The sequence below is a fragment of the Podarcis pityusensis genome (genome assembly GCF_964106645.2).
Source record: "Podarcis pityusensis genome assembly, chromosome: 6".
NCBI lineage: Eukaryota > Metazoa > Chordata > Lepidosauria > Squamata > Lacertidae > Podarcis > Podarcis pityusensis.
Window position 1 is genome coordinate 86,798,017 of NC_138030.1, and position 17,610 is coordinate 86,815,626.

The window sequence follows — 17,610 nt, forward strand, 5'->3', positions numbered from 1 at the left end:
TTTCCAGAGGGCTGTTAGCTTGGCTTTGGGAAGGAGGTGTGAGGGCTCTGGCAGGGTCTAGAGTCCTTCCTCCTTCCCAAAGCTAGTAAAGACTGCAATTGATCACAACTTCACACATGGGGGGATTAAATAAATGGAGAGTGGGTTTCTTCTGCTTTCCATTCATTTATTTATTCCCCACCCAACAAAGCTGTGATCATGTGCCTGTATGTTTAAAATATGCACTCAGGGTAAACCTACTGAAATTAATGGACATTAGTTTCTTAGATCCTTTAATTTTAACAGGTTGATGGTTAGAACATAGATGAAATGCTCAGATTTTTAATGAACTATGTAGGACCAATTCAGTACAGTCATACCTCGGGTTACAGATGCTTCAGGTTGCGTTTTTCAGGTTATGGACACGCCAAAACCTGGAAGTACTGGAATGGGTTACTTCTGGGTTTCGGGGGCTCTCGCATGCACAGAAGTGCTAAATTGCGCTTTGCGCATGCTCAGAAGCACCAAATCGCAACCCGTGCATGTTTCCTTTTTGGAAATGAGGCACAGCTGAGACCGTGGTGTCTTTCTGATATATAATTTATTTACTGTCTCACCAGAGTGGTGCATGTTCTAGTTATCTCCCGCTTGGACAACTGCAATGCGCTCTACGTGGGGCTACCTTTGAAGGTGACCTGGAAACTACAACTAATCCAGAATGCGGCAGCTAGACTGGTGACAGGGAGCGGCTGCTGAGACCATATAACACTGGTTCTGAAAGCCCAACATTGGCTCACAGTACGTTTCTGAGCATAGTTCAAAGTGTTGGAGCTGACCTTTGAAGCCATAAACAGCCTCAGCCCAGTATAGCTGAAGAAGTGACTCCACCCCCATTTTTCAGTCCGGACACTGAGGTCCAGCGTTGAGGGTCTTCTGGCGGTGCCCTCCCTGCAAGAAGTGAGGTTACAGGAAACCAGGCAGAGGGCATTCTTGGTAGTGGTGCCCACCCTGTGGAATGCTCTCCCATCCGATGTCAAGGTAATAAACAACTATCTGAGTTTTAGAAGATATCTGAGGGCAGCACTGTTTCAGACAGAAATCTACCGTCATCTTCTGACCCTCTCTCCAGCTTTCTTGCCTTTAACAGCATGCAACCCATTTTTCCTCTAGGTCACCCCACGGCAAACCCTAACTGCCTTTGTCTTCTAACTATGAATTGAGGAAGGGGCACAGAGCCTCCTCTTCTTGCCTTTCCTAATAGCTCATCACTCCAGGTGATTTTCTCATAATGAAAATTGCCTTGCGTATCTTTTAACATTTGCTGAATCCAGGGGTTCAATGCCTGGTACCCAGAAACTCATAACATTTCACTTTCTTGCAGCCTAAGGAAAGCTGTTTGTTTCTTGGTGGAAGACACTGGCATAAATTGCTAATGTAGAGTAACGTCTGATAATGGATCAGTGTGGTGTCTGTTTGAAATGCAATTAGTTAAAATGCAGATTTAAAAGTGGTTATAATGTATTTGGATCCTGTATTTTTTAAAGCGCAACGCCTATCTTTAGATGTAAAAGAATATAAAGTGTTATGCTGTATAGTTATGTTTAGAACTTTATAGAGTTTATAGCTTAATAGTATTATAAAGTATATAAGGTATTGTGTGTACGATACACGTATATTTGCGTATTTTAGGCAGGAACCCCAAAATACTTTTTACAATTGCTGCATCGAGGCTGGTATATGCAACCTCGCCTACGCAATGATTTTCGGGGGTGGGATATGCGACGGAAAAGTTTGTTTAGTGAGCAGGTTGAGTCACTGAGTGTTTTTCCTCCTACCAGAAAACCGTTAACTGACAACAGCTCCTGACTGGCCACAGTTCCAAGGGAGGCAGTTGGAGTGGGAGTCGGTGTTAGAGACCCATGGGGTCTGTGAGGGAGAAATCGGAGGATGGAGTGATGGTCATGAAGGATAAGAAGGAAACATTAGTGAAGATGAGATCACTATATGTTCAACCAAGCGACCAGGGGATGGAGGCCACCACTGCCGATATGGAGGGTGTCTGTGGATCTTTCGACACGTCCCCCTGCTGAGTCACTTGGCTGAGCAACTATTTATCTATAGTTCAAAGAAAAGAGATCGTTGGTGTAAATTGTGTTTTCCGAAAAATGAAAATTTCTTCATCTTGCCTGTAAAGTATATCTCTTCTTCTTTCCGCAGTCTGCTTCTTTTGCTATCCCTTAAGGTTTAGACACATAGGGAACCAGGTCATGATTAGATTAATTTTTAAAGATTGTCCTCAGGGCCCCCTTAGCTGCTTTGAGGGAAATGGCTTGCCTTCCCCCTTGTGGTCATCATCACAAGAAGGGCATCTCCCAGTTTTGGAGGGTCCTTTGACAAAATGCCCTCCTCTGTGGGTTGAACTGTTTGCTGCACTCTCCATGAGAGGTTTCTGAAAGTAGGTTCAGTTGCCCGGTTCCCCAAATTTAGCACAGAGACATAGAGTATCAAGAAAGTATCTAGAACCCATTTCCTGACTATTTTCCCTCTTCTTCCCTAGATTCGAGAGCTGCTGGCCTCCTGTTGCCGTTCCCTCAAAATCCATCCCCTTGTCTGTTTGGAGGAAGAAAGTGTGATGGTCGATGGAAGAAAGATTAAAGTAAGAACGATTTATGTAAGACTGAGAGACCAGGGGATGGATACCACCAGTGCATCTACCAATGGTGAGTGTTGAGCTTTGTTCATGAAGAACAGAGAGGCCAGAGAGAATCTGGCTTGCCAGGGTGGGGGGAGGCAGCTCCCTGATTTAAGAAGAGTTCAGGGATAGGATGAGGAAGGGAGGAAGGTAAAATAACATAAGCCACCTGGTGATCCTTCCAGGAAAGATCGGTTAATAACGTTATAATAGATGAAAAAATTAAGAATCTTTTCTCTTCTTTTCTCTTCCAGGGAGTGACAGCAGTGAGACTAGCAGCTCCAGCACAGCTCTCTCTCCCCTCCAAGACCCAGTTCCCCCGTCTAACAAAAACTTAAATATATATATATATATATATATATATATATATATATAGTATATATTTCCAAAACACCATGAGTCTCCAGTGTGGTCTCTCGTCACAAGGCAACAGACTTTTTAAAGAGGCTACAAAGAGTTGCTCATAGAAGTAGAACAACAATTGAAATGGAAAAATTTTGAAGATATAAGACAGTTAGTTACAGACTGGTTGCAATACCTTCAAGTAAATGATGCATTTAAAATAGATAAGAAAAATGGATTTAGTACAGAAATCTCAAGGTTTCTAAAGGAATTATTGGAAAATAATGTGAAGTTACTTTCTAAAATGTATAAATTGCTAGAGTGGCAAACTAAGGATGAAGAAGTCAAATCAGTAATGATAAAATGGGCACAAGACATTAGGCATAATGTTCAACTTTCATCTTGGGAAAAGTCATGGAGGGAAGACTTAAAAATTACAGTGTGCTGTGCACTGAAGGAAAATTATATGAAAATGATTCATTGGTGGTAATTTACACCTGTAAAACTAGCAAAAATGTATAGAACTGATTCAAATGTTTGCTGGAAATTTAAGGAGAAGGAAGGCATGTTCTACCACATGTGGTGGACGTGCAAGATAATTAAAACATTCTGGGAAATGATTTACAATGAGTTGAAAAAAATGTTTAAAATAACATTTGTGGGGAAAACAGAGGCTTTTTTTGTTAGGCTTTTTAGGTTTAGAGATTCTGAGGGAGCAGAAACGACTATTCATGTACATGATGACAGCACTAAGGATACTACTGGCCCAGAGATGGAAAAAAAGATAAAGTTCCATCCAGAGAGGAATGGCTGATGAAGTTGTTGAACTATGGCAAAATGGCGGAACTCACCGGGAAAATCATAAACCAGGAAGAGAAAATTTTTAAGAAAGAATGGGGGAAATTTATATTGCATTTGAGAGAACACTGTTCTAAACAACCAAAACTTTGGCAGGATTTGAGTAATGCTTGCAGTTTACGAAAACTATGGGAAAATGGATTTCTATTCTATTAGCAAATTAGAGAAAATACGATAAGCAGATGAAAAAGAGAGAGATTGATAAGGGTAACCATGGAAGGGGGGAGGGAAGTCAAAGGATTCAGAGAATCCTAAATGAAGGGGTAAATAATGTGTTTGAATTTAAATTTGTTATGCAAAACTTAATAAAAACATATTTTTTAAAAAAGATAAACAGATAATTTTTGTGTTATTCCTTTACAAGCATGCTAGTCTTTGGGGTTGCTTTTTTCCAACAGTTGTGAGCATGGGTGGAAATCCCGGGTCTCACTGCAGGAGTCTACAGTTTGGCTCCTTCCTTTGTGGATGCTATAATAATAATAATATTAATAATTTATTTATACCCTGCCCATGTGGTCAGGCCTCCCCAGCCACTCTGTGCAGCTTTCAGCAAAATATTAAAATACAATAATTCATCAAATATTAAAAGCTTCCCTAAACAGGGCTGCCTTCAGGTGTCTTCTAAAGGTCAGATAGTTGTTTATTTCTTTGACATCTGGTGGGGGGGCATTCCACAGGGCGGGCGCCACTACCAAGAAGGCCCTCTGCCTGGTTCCCTGTAACATCGCTTCTCGTAGTGAGGGAACAGCCAGAAGGCCCTCGGTGCTGGAACTTAGTGTTCGGGCAGAACGGTGGGGGTGGAGATGCAGAGAGGAAGGGAGGGAGAGCTAGTTAAAACAGAATAAGATAGATTTAGGCAATTTCTGAGAGGTAGTTGCACAGATTTGTTATTTTCACCATTATCTGCTATAAAATTACCGTATTTTTCGTCCTATAGGGCGCACCGGCCCATAGGACGCACCTCGGGTTTTTTTTGGGGGGGGAAATGAATAAAAAAAAATTCCCCCCCCCACCGCGGCTGCCGCCCCAAGCCTTGCGCACACCTGCCCAAAGCACAGGGCACCCTCCAGAGGGCTCCCCGTGCTTCAGGCGACAGGCTGCCGCCCCAAGCCTCGCGCGCTCGGCGGGACCTCCTGCCGGGCGCGCAAGGCTTGTGGACACTCGCCGGAGCTGCAGGCTGCTGCCCACAAGCCTTGTGAGCCCGTGGGAACTCCCGCCGGGCTTGCAAGGCTTGCGGATAGCTTCCTGAAGCCTGGAGAGCGAGAGGGGTCGGTGCGCACTGATGCCTCTCGCTCTCCAGGCTTCAGCGAAAGCCTGCATTCGCCCCATAGGATGCATACACATTTCCCCTTCATTTTTGGAGGGGAAAAAGTGCGTCCTATGGGGCGAAAAATACGGTAGCTTTCCTTTTGCCAGCCAATATCAGCTTTGTGAAAGTAATCTAGCAGTCTGCTTTTCTTGCATTCCGCCCAGGAAATGAAATACTAAACCTCAGAATATTCTCAAAAGATTCAACATGTTTTGCTGGGCATACTGTATACAAAGAACTGAACTTGCATGGCCTTCTGTTCCGGAATCTTGGATCTATTTGAAATAAAGCTCAGTATCCCCACCACCCGCAAGGGAGCCAGACTTCACAACAAAGAAAAAAGCCTGACTACGTATTTTGGGATGAAAATTGGCCACAACTTTATTAAAATTTCAGATGTAGGAAACCTTGGCTTAGGCATTGGGTGTACATCTCTCTCAGTCCTCTGTTGGGGTCTGAGGCAAGACAGGGACAGTCAGGAATATGGGGACACTGCAAACTGTGTGTTTACACATCTGGCCCCTCATCCACTTGCTGAGGGGAGTCCTTGACCCACCACTGTGCGCTTGTGGTCTGAGACTCCCCTCAGGACACCCTTTCAAGGGGACCCTGATACTGCTGTCGCAGGTGGGGTATATTGCGACGCCACCCCTACTTCACATGATGGATTAAAGAATTCCATCAAAGCCTTAAAACCGCCCCCCGGAACCGTGATATTGCAGACTACCTCCAGCTGATACCATCAATCCAATGTCCGCAAACCATTCCTCAAAGCCCTGCTTCACTTCTCGCAACCAAAGTTTGTTCCCTCGTGGGGTCAGGTGTACACCATCAGGTCTGAAAACCTCCAGCTTGTCAGGCTTGATGTCTGGGTGTTTGATCACTCGGCCGCCGATACGCAGGGTCACGTTGGTTTTGACAATGCCCTGTTGGTTTTGACAATGGCCATAACTGAGACGCGAAGGCTGAACAGCCCCCCTCCAATGGAGACCCGGAAGTATCAGGATACACTGCCCAAAGTCCCACAATGTCTGCAATTGCCGCCAAATTAGGTTGTTGCTCTTTTGGGCGACCAGGTCATTTTTGCCCTGGCGAAGCAGCAAGCCACCTGGGGGGGGGGGCGTGAAACGTGGTTGCTCAGCGTAACCTTGGCATGAGGGCAGCCCAATGCATCCTGCGCTGGTCCACTCTGGGATGGATGGTCAGGAGTTTTCTCCAGTGATTTGCGGCAGCGTGGGCAGCTGACCAGTGGATGATACAGCGGCCGAAGATCCAAACAGTTTTGCTGAAAATTAAAGATTGACAAGGAATCCATACGAGATTGTTGACCAGGCTGGATGTAACCTTTATAGGCCTTAGAGTGCCAGCAGCCCATTGCCTTCAAGTGATCAGGGTCCAAACCCCAGGCCGCAGCAGTTGTAGCAGCCCCGATGCAGAAAGAGTAGTCTGGAAAGTGTACAGGGAGAGAAGGAAGGAAGCAGGAAGCCAAATGGGGCCCCAGCGGCGCCATGGCCGCTTAAGCGTGGCTAAGCCCCGCCCACGAGTCAGCCCTATTGGCTGTCTAATGGGCTTGGCGCAGTGGCTGAGGGGCAGGCTGACACAGGGGGCTGAATATGCCCCCCTGCTGATGTGGGAGTCGGCTCCCACACACAACTCCTCCCCTCTGGAAGGAGGAGAGGTCTTGCCAACACATGCCACAAGGACTTTTCTCAGTACTGCCGCGAACTGGTGCCAGAAGAGAGGATAGGCATTCGTGTGAATGAGTGGGTTGCCCATGTCAGGCCTAACACTCAGGAACCTACGGGTGTCACAGACAGGGCAGGGGCCATTGCAGGGTGAAGGAGCCAGCATTAGACTAGTGCCCCTGTGGAACTGATCAGTTTTGGAAGAACAAATTCTGATTTTCAGACAACGCCCCTGGAAATTGGTATCTTTCATATCCAAACCTGAGTGGGGAGAGATGCCATGTCCATGGTGCACTCACCAATGTGCAGGGCCCCAAAGAAGGCCAAGGAATATGCTGCATGGAATAACATTACCTCAAAACTGGACCAACAGACACTACACAATTTGCCCCATATCAGTCACGTGTGATACCCACAATATGCCACAATGCTGGCCAGGGGTGGGCACACCAGCGACTCCTAGGGAGAAAAACGGGTCATTTTCAGGCGGGTCTCTTTGCCAGTTGGGAGCCCACAGTACTGGCAGTCCTTCTTTCCTAATGTAGAACCTGACTTCCAGAAGCTACGAAGAAAGGTCCTGGCATGAAAACATTTGGAACGGGGATGTGAGCCACCATAGCACTCTCATTGTGAGTGTAGTGACATTTATCCCTGTGGTACGGACCGTTGTTGAATTCCCAACACACCCTAGGCAGAAACTTCTGAGGCAGCTTCAAAGATTTGGCTACGTCTGACCTCTTCTCCATGTAGGGAGACACCAGCTCTGACCAAGTGTCCCTGTCTTTTACATCCCATTGAACTGTATGATCCTCCGCAGCCATTTCCCTGAACTCGTCATCATACTCTAAGGCTGCAGCTTCCCCCGCCATCAGTTTGACATTTAGGATGATATGCTGATAGTTAAAGAGGGGCCAGGCCCTGTCAGGAGAGGCTCACTATATGACACCTGCATAATTAGAGAACACGGTCATCCAGTTATGGAAGTTGCGTTCAACAGTGATTTTCTTTTCTTTATTTTGCTGCTTCGCTGGTTTTGACTATATACTACACGACGAGGCAGGTGATAGTGAAGAAAACATGTCTATAAATTCGCCCTTGAGGATGCACTCATGCTAATAATAATAATAATAATAATAATAATAATAATAATTTATTATTTATACCCCGCCCATCTGGCTGGGCTTCCCCAGCCACTCTGGGCGGCTTCCAAAAAAATATTAAAATACTATAATACATCAAACATTAAAAGCTTCCCTAAATGACTCTTGATTCTACAAGAGTAGAAGAAGAGTAGTAGAAGAGGAGGTTGGGTCATTTAGATGTAGTAACCCAACACCGCTTAATGCGGTCTTCTAAGTTGCTATCAGAATAAGCAGACATGCCTGGGGACTCCGATGAATCCAAAGGATCTCTCCTGGACTCATGTCCGCATTTCCTATTTCAGCGGGATCTCTTCTTCCTGCGCTGTGTCCTATGTGATTCAGGGCATGAGGAACTATCAGAAAAACTAGAGGAGGGAGACCCACCTCTGTGCCTAACATCTGAGAATGGCGATGGGGAGAACAAGATTTTGCCATGAGCACCTTGGCCTGCTCCACACGCTGCCTTAAATGGGCAATAGTCCCTGTTGTCCCTTCCCTAGCAACCGAGAAGAGGAATATTTGTTAGAAGAGGAATACCGTAATCAGGGGATGAGGGAAAGGAAGGACTCACCCGACGTCTGTAGGAGAGAGCTGACCACTTTTAAAAAAAATAAATAAATAATATTTATTACTTTTCCAACAATTTAAACACTACAAAAAAAGAACAATACAATACAATACAAAAACACTACATAACACATTAAACTAACAAACAAAACAAAAACAGTTTAAAACACATCAAACAATTTCAATATCTTATCTTTCATTCACTTATTTCAGTGACTTCCTCACACCTCCCTTTTTGTATTCCACTTCTGTTAATTGTTTCAGCAATTCCTTTCCATCTTCCTCTGCTTTCTATCCTTTAATTATCTTAACAGATTCTAACCTTATTTTTCCTTTTAATACTCTATTAATCTATTTATACTTAATTCCTTATAACATTTCTACTAAAGCCATATAACTTCATTCCAACATTTTTCTAACATTCATTAATTTTACAGTATTTCTGTAAATAGTCTTTAAACTTTTTCCAGTCTTCTTCCACCGACTCTTCTCCCTGGTCTCGGATTCTGCCAGTCATTTCCGCCAATTCCATATAGTCCATCAACTTCATCTGCCATTCTTCCCGGGTGGGTAAATCTTGTGTCTTCCAATACTTCGCGATGAGTATTCTTGCTGCTGCTGTTGCATACATAAAAAAAGTTCTATCCTTCTTTGACACCAATTGGCCAACCATGCCCAGGAGAAAGGCCTCTGGTTTCTTCAGGAAGGTATATTTAAATACCTTTTTCAGAGAGAGCTGACCACTTGAGGGTGGTTGCAAGGCTTCCAGATCCGGTGGGAGAGCCAACCGATGTTGCCTTCTTGCCTCCAGCAGAAACACTTCCTCCCCAAAGAGAGCACCCTCTTCTTAATCTTTTTAGCCACCTGCACGGCTCAGCTAGGAGCGCCACTTGACATGCCCTTATGCGTGCGAGGTGGAGAAATGACCCCTTGTTGTTCAGTTGTGTTAGCAGGTGGCATGATGGTGCTAATATTATTGTTACTATTACTCTTATTCATATTATTATCTTAATAAGGAAAAGGACTGAAAAAATTAGGAAGTGATACAGCAAAGAGTTAGAAGAGCCTCAGAGCAGCAGAATATAAGCCTGCGCTTAGGGAAAGCTGTGAATATAAAACAGAAACTGTGACCATCTTAGTGTGTGCGCATTCTTAGAACCAAGCCAACGGAAACCTCCCAAGTGGGAGGAAATTCTTTAAAGGGGCACACCATACCCAGGCCGACAAGCGTAGTGAATTTCAGAACCTAAAGATTCCATGCTGGCGCAGCACAGACGAGATGACTGTGAAACAATTCAGATATAAATTGTGCAGGCAGAACTGTAGAGTTGGAAGGGACCCCAAGGATCATCCAGTCCAACCCCCTGCAATGCAGAAATATTCCACTACCCCACCATAAGGATCAAACAGGCAACCGTGGCCCCATCAGCATCATGTTTCAACCAGCTGAGCTGACCAGGCGCTAAAGAAGAGAATACATACCGTATTTTTCGCCCTATAGGACGCACTTTTCCCCCTCCAAAAATGAAGGGGAAATGTGTGTGCGTCCTATGGGGCGAATGCAGGCTTTCGCTGAAGCCTGGAGAGCGAGAGGGGTCGGTGCACCGACCCCTCTCGCTCTCCAGGCTTCAGGAAGCTCTGAATTATAGAGTATGAACCCTTAGGGCAATCCTTGGTTATGCAGGACCATGAGGCCGTTCCTTAACGGGAGACCATACCCCTGCACATCATACCAGAAATCATTGGATCGTAGAACTGGAGACAACCCAAATGGTCTTCCAGCCCAGGCTCCTGCAGAACACCATACACAATTTGGCCTTTGAACCCCACTGCCTTGTGTAGATAGACTCATAATACACCAAAGATGCTCTGGAAGAATGGCAGATGAAGGTGGTTGACTACATGGAATTGGCAGAAATGACTGGCAGAATCCGAGACCAGGGAGAAGAGTCGGTGAAAGAAGACTGGAAGAAATTTAAAGACTATTTACAGAAATATTGTAAAATTAATGAATCTTAGGAGGATGTTGGATAGAAACTAAGTGGTTTCCAGCTGTAATGCTTTAAGAGATACAAAAAAAGGTTTACAAATGGGTGCAAGCTTAATGGTAAGGATTTGCTGAATTAACAAACTGAACTGGAATACAAAAAAGGGAGGTATGAGGAGGTCCGGGGAAATAAGTGTAAGGAAGATATGCTATGGAAAGTTAACGTGTTTTTAACTGTTTTTATCTTGTATGTTTTTTTTTCCTTTTTTTGTTATATTTTAAAAACTTTATTCTTTTTTCTGTATTTTGTATTTTCTTGTATCTTTATTTTTTGTTTCTGTATTCTTTGAAACTTTAATAAATATCATTTTAAAAAAAATAATACACCAAAGATGCAAACATGCATGCATGCATAAATACATACATACATACATACATACATACATACATACATACACATATACAGACCACATTATATGCATGGAAGGAAGCCCACCAGCCCAGCTCCCTGCCCACCTGGCCTCACCATTAACTGGGCAGCCACTTATGTGTGACCACCTAATTCAGGCCCACGGCAGAATGAAATTGGTAGGAAAAATTTTTAAGACTGCAATATGTTATGAGTCAAGTCCCCATATTTCCACCGCTAGGGCCTCGTATACGATACGCCCCAAAACTTAGGGGGAAAACAGCAGAGCTGAAGATAAACAATGCCAACAATCTGTTCTTAAAATTAGGCACTAACACACCGCAATTTGGTTATCCAGTACCGCCATGAAAAACAATGTGTACCTACCTTACTCCCCATGTGGAAGCACAACCTGCATGTGGAAAGATGGTGCTGGCCATGTGTAAAAAAGAGGGAGGGGTTCGCCCAACAACCAGGTAACTCCAGCGGTTCTCTGCTTCCTCATCTTCACTACTTCCTTCTCCTATGTTCTACCTCTCTCTGGGTCTTCGTGTCCTGCTGACTTTCCTCCTTGATGCTCCAGGGCCAACTGCACAACTGACATCAGCTCCAGCCTCCTTTAAATCTGAGGAGCAGACCAGAGGGAAGCCTGCGTTGGCACGGTCCGCTCTTCCTAGCTGCACCCACTGCAGATCGGCCGATTCAAATGGCTGGGTTCTGGCGGGAACCCAGAGGCCTCCGCGGTGACCCCAGCAGATGAGCAATGGCCACAGGAGCAGCATGGCTCTGAGAAGATGGTGGTGCAGTGTGCTGGGCTGCAAACCTTGCCCACCACTGTGAAATGATGAGCGGCCATTAATGCTTTCTCAGCCTCCTGGAAAAAAGTGACAAGTGGGGTGCTGCAAGGTTCTGTCCTGGGCCCGTTGTTGTTCAACTTGGATGAAGGAATTGAGGGGATGCTCCTCAAATTGGCTGACGAAACCAAACTGCGAGGGCTAGCTAATGCTGCAGAAAACAGAATCAGAACTCAAAAGGACATTAACAGGTTGGAGAACTGGACGAAAGCCAACAAAATGAATTTCAATAGGGACAAATGTAAGGTTCTGCACTTAGGCAGGAAGAAACAGATTCACTAATATAGGATGGGGGACACCTGGCTTCCTAGCAGTACCTGTGGAAAAGCTCTAAGGGTCTTGATGGACCACAGGCTTAACATGAGTCAACAGTGTGATGCAGAAGCAAAAAAGCTAATGCTATTCTAGGCTGCGTTAACAGAAGTATAGTGTCCAGATCGTGGGAAGTAATAGTACCGCTCTATTCTGCCTTGGTCAGACCACACCTGGAATACTGTGTCCAATTCTGGGAGCCACAATTTAAGGAGGATGTTGAAGGAATTGGGTATGTTTAGCCTGGAAAGGGGAGACTGAGAGGAGATCTGATAGCCATCTTCAAATATTTTAAGGGCTGTCACATGGAAGAGGGAGGATGCTTGTTTTCTCCTGTTCTGGAGGGTAGGACTCGAACCCATGGCTTCAGGTTACAAGAAAGGAGATTCTGATTAAACATTCATAAAAACAAACAGACTCCCTTGGAAGGTGGTGGACTCTTATTCCTTGAGGTTTTTAAACAAAGACTAGATGGCTATCTGTCATGGATGCTTTCGCTGAGATTCCTGCATCGCAGGGGTTGGACTAGATGACCCTTGGTTCCCTTCCAACTCTTAAGATTCTATGATTCTATGGAATGGATCTGAATTAATGACAGCCATCCACCAGTTTCATATTCAAAACTGCTTCCCACCCCAACCTCTAAATGATTACTATATATAAAGAATACATTAAAGTAGACAAATAATAACTTATGAAAAGGATTAATAAACCTGCTACCCATTGTCTATAAACCCTTATGATAATCACATGTCAGATTTTCTTTTGTGAATGAAATAAAATGGGTTCAAACAGTTTTTAATAACAAAGAATCAAATGTAGAGCTTGGGGTACATTGAAACAAGGCTTAGATCAACTCCCCAGATGTTCAGTGTCCCGGGGTTCAGTGCTAGCACCCAGAAACTCATGACAAAGGGGAGTCTGGCACCCACAAAGTCATAACATTTCACTTCCTTGCAACCTAAGGAAAGCTGTTTATTGGCAGAACACACTGGGCAGAAACTGAAAGAAACAGGGGGATGAGGAGGTCTAAGGGTGAAGTCCTGCTCCTGTTCATCGTAATCCTGGACAGTTTACTACAGGGTGTTGAGAGGGGTTATTTTTAACTCTTAAGTGAGAAACAGCAGCCATAGTCAAGGCCAGAAGTGTTTTCCCTTGGTGACCCCTCCATGTTCAAAAGTGTGTGTGTTTGCAAGGTGTTTCCTGTCCTGTCCAGAAATGCACTGCGCTGCATGAAGCCAGCTGTGGGTCTTTTCTAAATTAGGGTTACCAGATGTCACCAGTTCCCATGGACAGTCCCCGGATTTGCAAATCTGTCCCCGGGAAATGTGGCAGCGGCAGCCTCAGCAGCCCAGAGCCAACCTGGTAGCGCAGCTGGCTCTGGCTGGCTTCAGGAGCTGCTTGCTGTTCGCTGCCATGGCGCCCACTACTTTTCCTTGCCAGAAGTCCCCATATAATGTGTTGTGCACAAGACACATCATATGGGGATTTCCGGGAAGCAAACTGGCGGGTGCCACAGAAGCAAGCTGCTCCTGAAGCCAGCCAGAGCCAACTGTGCTACCAGGCTGGCTCCAGGCTGCTGACTGCCGCTGCTGCTGCCACTTCTGAAGGGGAACCGAGGACGTCTGGTGGTACAGATCTCCTGCCCCCTGCCCCCTTTGGGGATGGCTTGGGAGTTGTGGGCGGGTGGCCGTTGCCCAGTTTTTTAAAATCTCTGTGCATTTATGTTTCACAGGGTGCAAAAGAAGAACTTTGCACCTTTATACAATATGGATGTGTGCTTGGGCCCAGGGTCTTTTGCCTCACCATCCCCACTACAGACTCCCTGTTGCTACTCAGCTAAAAAAAAAGGGAAAAAAAGTGTCCCGGGATTCATTGAAAAAAATCTGGTAACCATATTCTAAATTAATTAAATAAAACCACTTAACCCACTGAAAGATATATTTGAAAAATAATATTAAGAGGAGTGATGCCCATTGTTAGGCGAGGTAGCTAGAGTGATGATGTCATGTCCTCCATTGTGACATGTTCCCTGCTGAGTGACTTGGCTGAGAACTTTGAATTTAATCAGTGAATTTGGTGAGAGTGTATTTCTCACCAAATGAAGATAATGAAGGTTCAGTCGTCTCACTTGTAAGTAGAATCTCTTATTCTTCCCCCTATTTCTTTAGCTATTCCTTAAGATTTAGACACATAGGGTCATGGTTAGATTAATTTTTACAGATTGTCCTCAGGGCCCCTTAGCGGCTTTGAGGGAAATAGCTTGCAGTGCAGGGATAGAGAGTAGCGAGGAAATAATCCATTTCGTGACCTTCTTCCTTTTCTTCCCTAGATGTTCCGGTCTGCGAAGGTTGAGAGAGCTGCTGGCCTCCTGTTGCCGCTCCATAAAAATCCATCCCCTGGACGAAGACACCATGGAGATTAATGGAAAGAAGATCAGAGTTCATACAATTTATGTGAGGCCGAAGGACCAGGGGATGGATGCCACCAGTGATTCCACCAGTGGTGAGTGTTGATCTTTGTTCACGAAGAACAGGGAGGCCAGAGAGAATCTGGCTGGCTGGGGGGGGGGGGGGAGGCAGCTCCCTGATTTAAGAAGAGTTTAGGGATTGGATGAGGAAGGGAGAATAATGTGGGCCACTTGGAGATCCTTGCAGTAATAATCAATAGAAATATTAAGAATCTTTTCTGTTCTTTTCTCTTCCAGGCAGCGGCAACAGTGAGGCCAGCAGCTCTCTCAACCAAGGACCAGTTTCCCCCTTCCCCAATTAATTTTTTTATTCTAATAAAGATTTGTATTGCAAATATGCTAGTCTTTGGTCATTTTTTTATCCCTGGCGGTTCTTTCCCCCAACCGTATGGGTGCATCTACAGCAGCAAGAATGTTTCTTGCCCAAAAATGGAAAGAAGAAGAAGAAGAAGAAGAAGAAGAAGAAGTCCCAGCGAAAGAAGACAAGAACGATGGGTGTGGAGACGCGGGGGGGGGGGGGGGAGCTGGTTAAAACAGAATAAAATAGCATCTAGGCAATTTCTGAGAGGCAGTTGCACAGATTTGTTATTTTCACCATTATCTGCTTTAAAATTAGCTTTCTTTTTGCCAGCCAATATCAGCTTTGTGAAAGTAATCTAGCAGACTGCTTTTCTTGTATTCCGCCCAGGAAATGAAATACTAAACCTCAGAATATTCTCAAAAGATTCAACATGTTTTGCTGGGCATACTGTATACAAAGAACTGAACTTGCATGACCTCCTGTTCCGGAATCTTGGATCTCTTTGAAATAAAGCCTTGGAATAGATTCAGTTTTAAGCTGAAAAGCAAAGATGTTTGTTATTATTTTTCATAAACAAAACCACTGGCATTTTTTTAAAAAAAGCCTTTTAAGTTCTAACATGCAACCAAAGCAAGAAGACTTAACCACATCACTGAAAGCTTTTCCACACTCTTTATATTTTAAGCTGTTGATTCTCAGACATATTCCAGCTAGCAGAAGATGCAAATGATGCTACTGAATTTGTTGTCTCTGATTTTGAAGAATAAAATTTTATACCACCGCACTCCCCTTCCTCCGCCCCTGGCTGCAGCCCCTGGCTTTCAGCTGTCTGAGAAAAAGGCAAGCCTCCCTCTTCCCCTTCTGCCTAACTGTGCCCCCCCCCCCCACTCAGACTGCTCCTCTTGCTTGTGTGCAGTCATGTCTATGACACAGACAGAAGAAAAGCAATAGCTTTTATCCAGTTTTACGTTTTGTGTGTCAAGGTCCCCAGGGCCACCCCAAATAACTCACACATCACACAGAAATTTTGTTTAAGGTTTTTGGCATAATTTTGGCCACAACTTTATTCAAATACAAAAAATGTGAGTGGTTGCTTAGGCATTGGTTGCGACTATCTGCCCCCCAGTGGGGGACAGACTGACATTCCGCAAGCCTGCGAAAGTCAGAAAAGGGGAATACATTTGGGGGTAGCGACGGAGCAGGGAACCTGCCCTCAGCCCTCCCCAAATGCAGCCAGGGGCTCTTGCGTGGCCCTAGCCCCTTGACAGAAGAAGAAGAAGAAGAGTTTGGATTTGATATCCCGCCTTTCACTCCCCTTCAGGAGTCTCAAAGCGGCTAACATTCTCCTTTCCCTTCCTCCCCCACAACAAACACTCTGTGAGGTGAGTGGGGCTGAGAGACTTCAAAGAAGTGTGACTGGCCCAAGGTCACCCAGCAGCTGCATGTGGAGGAGCGGAGACACGAACCCGGTTACCCAGATTACGTGACTACCGCTCTTAACCACTACACCACACTGGCACCACACAGGGTTTGGACAAAAGCAATGGTGAGCCCCTGTATTCCTTTAACGGAATCCCTCGCAGCAGCAGAAATAGAGGGGCAGGCACAGCCAATCCATGCCCCTCAACCAACCAAACCATAAACCAATGCCTAACCGCAACCTTACAAGTTGTGATGATTTGCTACGCAGTAGGCAAAAAACAAATGTCCCCAGCCAATCAGCCAGATGTACAAAATTCCTACTGGGCCCCTGCCCCAAGAGCAGACGACCCCATGACAGGCATAGCAAGGTCAAAGCGAACTACCCTAATTCTAGGGAGAGGGGGGGCGGGCAATACGATGCACGGGCGAAAAGAGGAAGCCCTAGCCTCGTACAAGGAGTTTTAGCATTTCTGGCTGTCAATCAACAAATGGCAACATTAACTTCTTCCCAGCAACAAGGGAAGCCCAATCATAACAGTGGCCAACAATCAATTAGCCCGCCCCACAACTTTGGAGTGTCCTGTCGGCCCCCACTGCAACACATGCTCTCCATGAAGGAGAACACACTTTGTCGTTAGTCTTAGCTTCCCCCCTCCAACCCCCCCCAACACTATCTATATTTGGAAGTCGCTTAAGCTACACAAACACCTGCAAAAGCTGTTTCGCCAGGAGCAATGGTGGTATAGATGAGCAAGCACATAGAGCGCTCTTTACTTTGATTCTCTCTCCTGACCCCCTTTTGCAGTCTGGGCAAAATCTATACATAGCAACAGAGAAGGGAGGTTCATAATTTCTAGATGTGAAGTGGCGTTAAAGAAAAATAAGAAAGACTATCAGCAAAAGCATGAAAAACGTCTCCTGGAGAAGCTTGAAATGCTTTTAAAAGTCTCAGTAAATCCAGTAGGACTTATTCCTGGATACTAGTGCACAAAATGGCCGCCCCTGTCCGTTAGCGACTACGTGACACAACCATGAACATCACCGTGGGTTCTTCCCTCTTGACCTCAGTGGGATCTGGATTACATTGAAAATTGTATTACAACTAAGTGTGTTACTAAAACCAAATCATTTGGGTGGTTTCCCGAGAAGGGAAATGAACAAATGATGATAGCACTTCCTTCAAAACGTTATGTATACCTCTCCTCCTGTGGTATGAATTATGTGTAACGCTTTATCCACTACTATCCCTTTTTGTAGTGAGTCACTGAAAAGAAAAGAAAA

At 45.0% G+C, this 17,610-nt stretch overlaps 1 protein-coding gene and 1 long non-coding RNA gene across 15 annotated transcripts in view; one reads left to right on the plus strand and one right to left on the minus strand.

The window, feature by feature from the left end:
* LOC308480619 (uncharacterized protein) overlaps window positions 1-17,610 on the minus strand; it is an 80,521-nt gene that overhangs the window by 24,675 nt on the left and 38,236 nt on the right. For 3 of the 9 annotated variants that reach the window (XR_013988128.1, XM_081012386.1, XM_081012389.1), the window contains one exon: window positions 15,321-15,444. The exons of the other annotated variants lie outside the window; for them this stretch is intronic. Coding sequence is in view for 2 of the 3 variants with exons in the window: in XM_081012386.1 (XP_080868512.1) it covers window positions 15,333-15,444 (112 nt within the window). In the remaining variant the exon portion in view is untranslated. Of the gene's footprint in view, window positions 1-15,320; window positions 15,445-17,610 lie in introns of those variants that run through there. 9 annotated transcript variants of the gene reach the window in all.
* On the plus strand, window positions 914-15,072 carry LOC308480629. 6 transcript variants are annotated; one of them, XR_013988143.1, is made up of 4 exons: window positions 930-2,167; window positions 14,469-14,641; window positions 14,844-14,992; window positions 15,044-15,072. It is a non-coding gene; the product is annotated as an uncharacterized lncRNA (long non-coding RNA). The 6 variants fall into 6 exon arrangements; XR_013988144.1 differs by lacking the exon at window positions 15,044-15,072 and having other exon boundaries at window positions 946-2,167; window positions 14,844-14,941; XR_013988145.1 differs by lacking the exons at window positions 14,469-14,641; window positions 14,844-14,992; window positions 15,044-15,072 and adding an exon at window positions 2,537-4,822 and having other exon boundaries at window positions 976-1,253; window positions 1,818-2,167.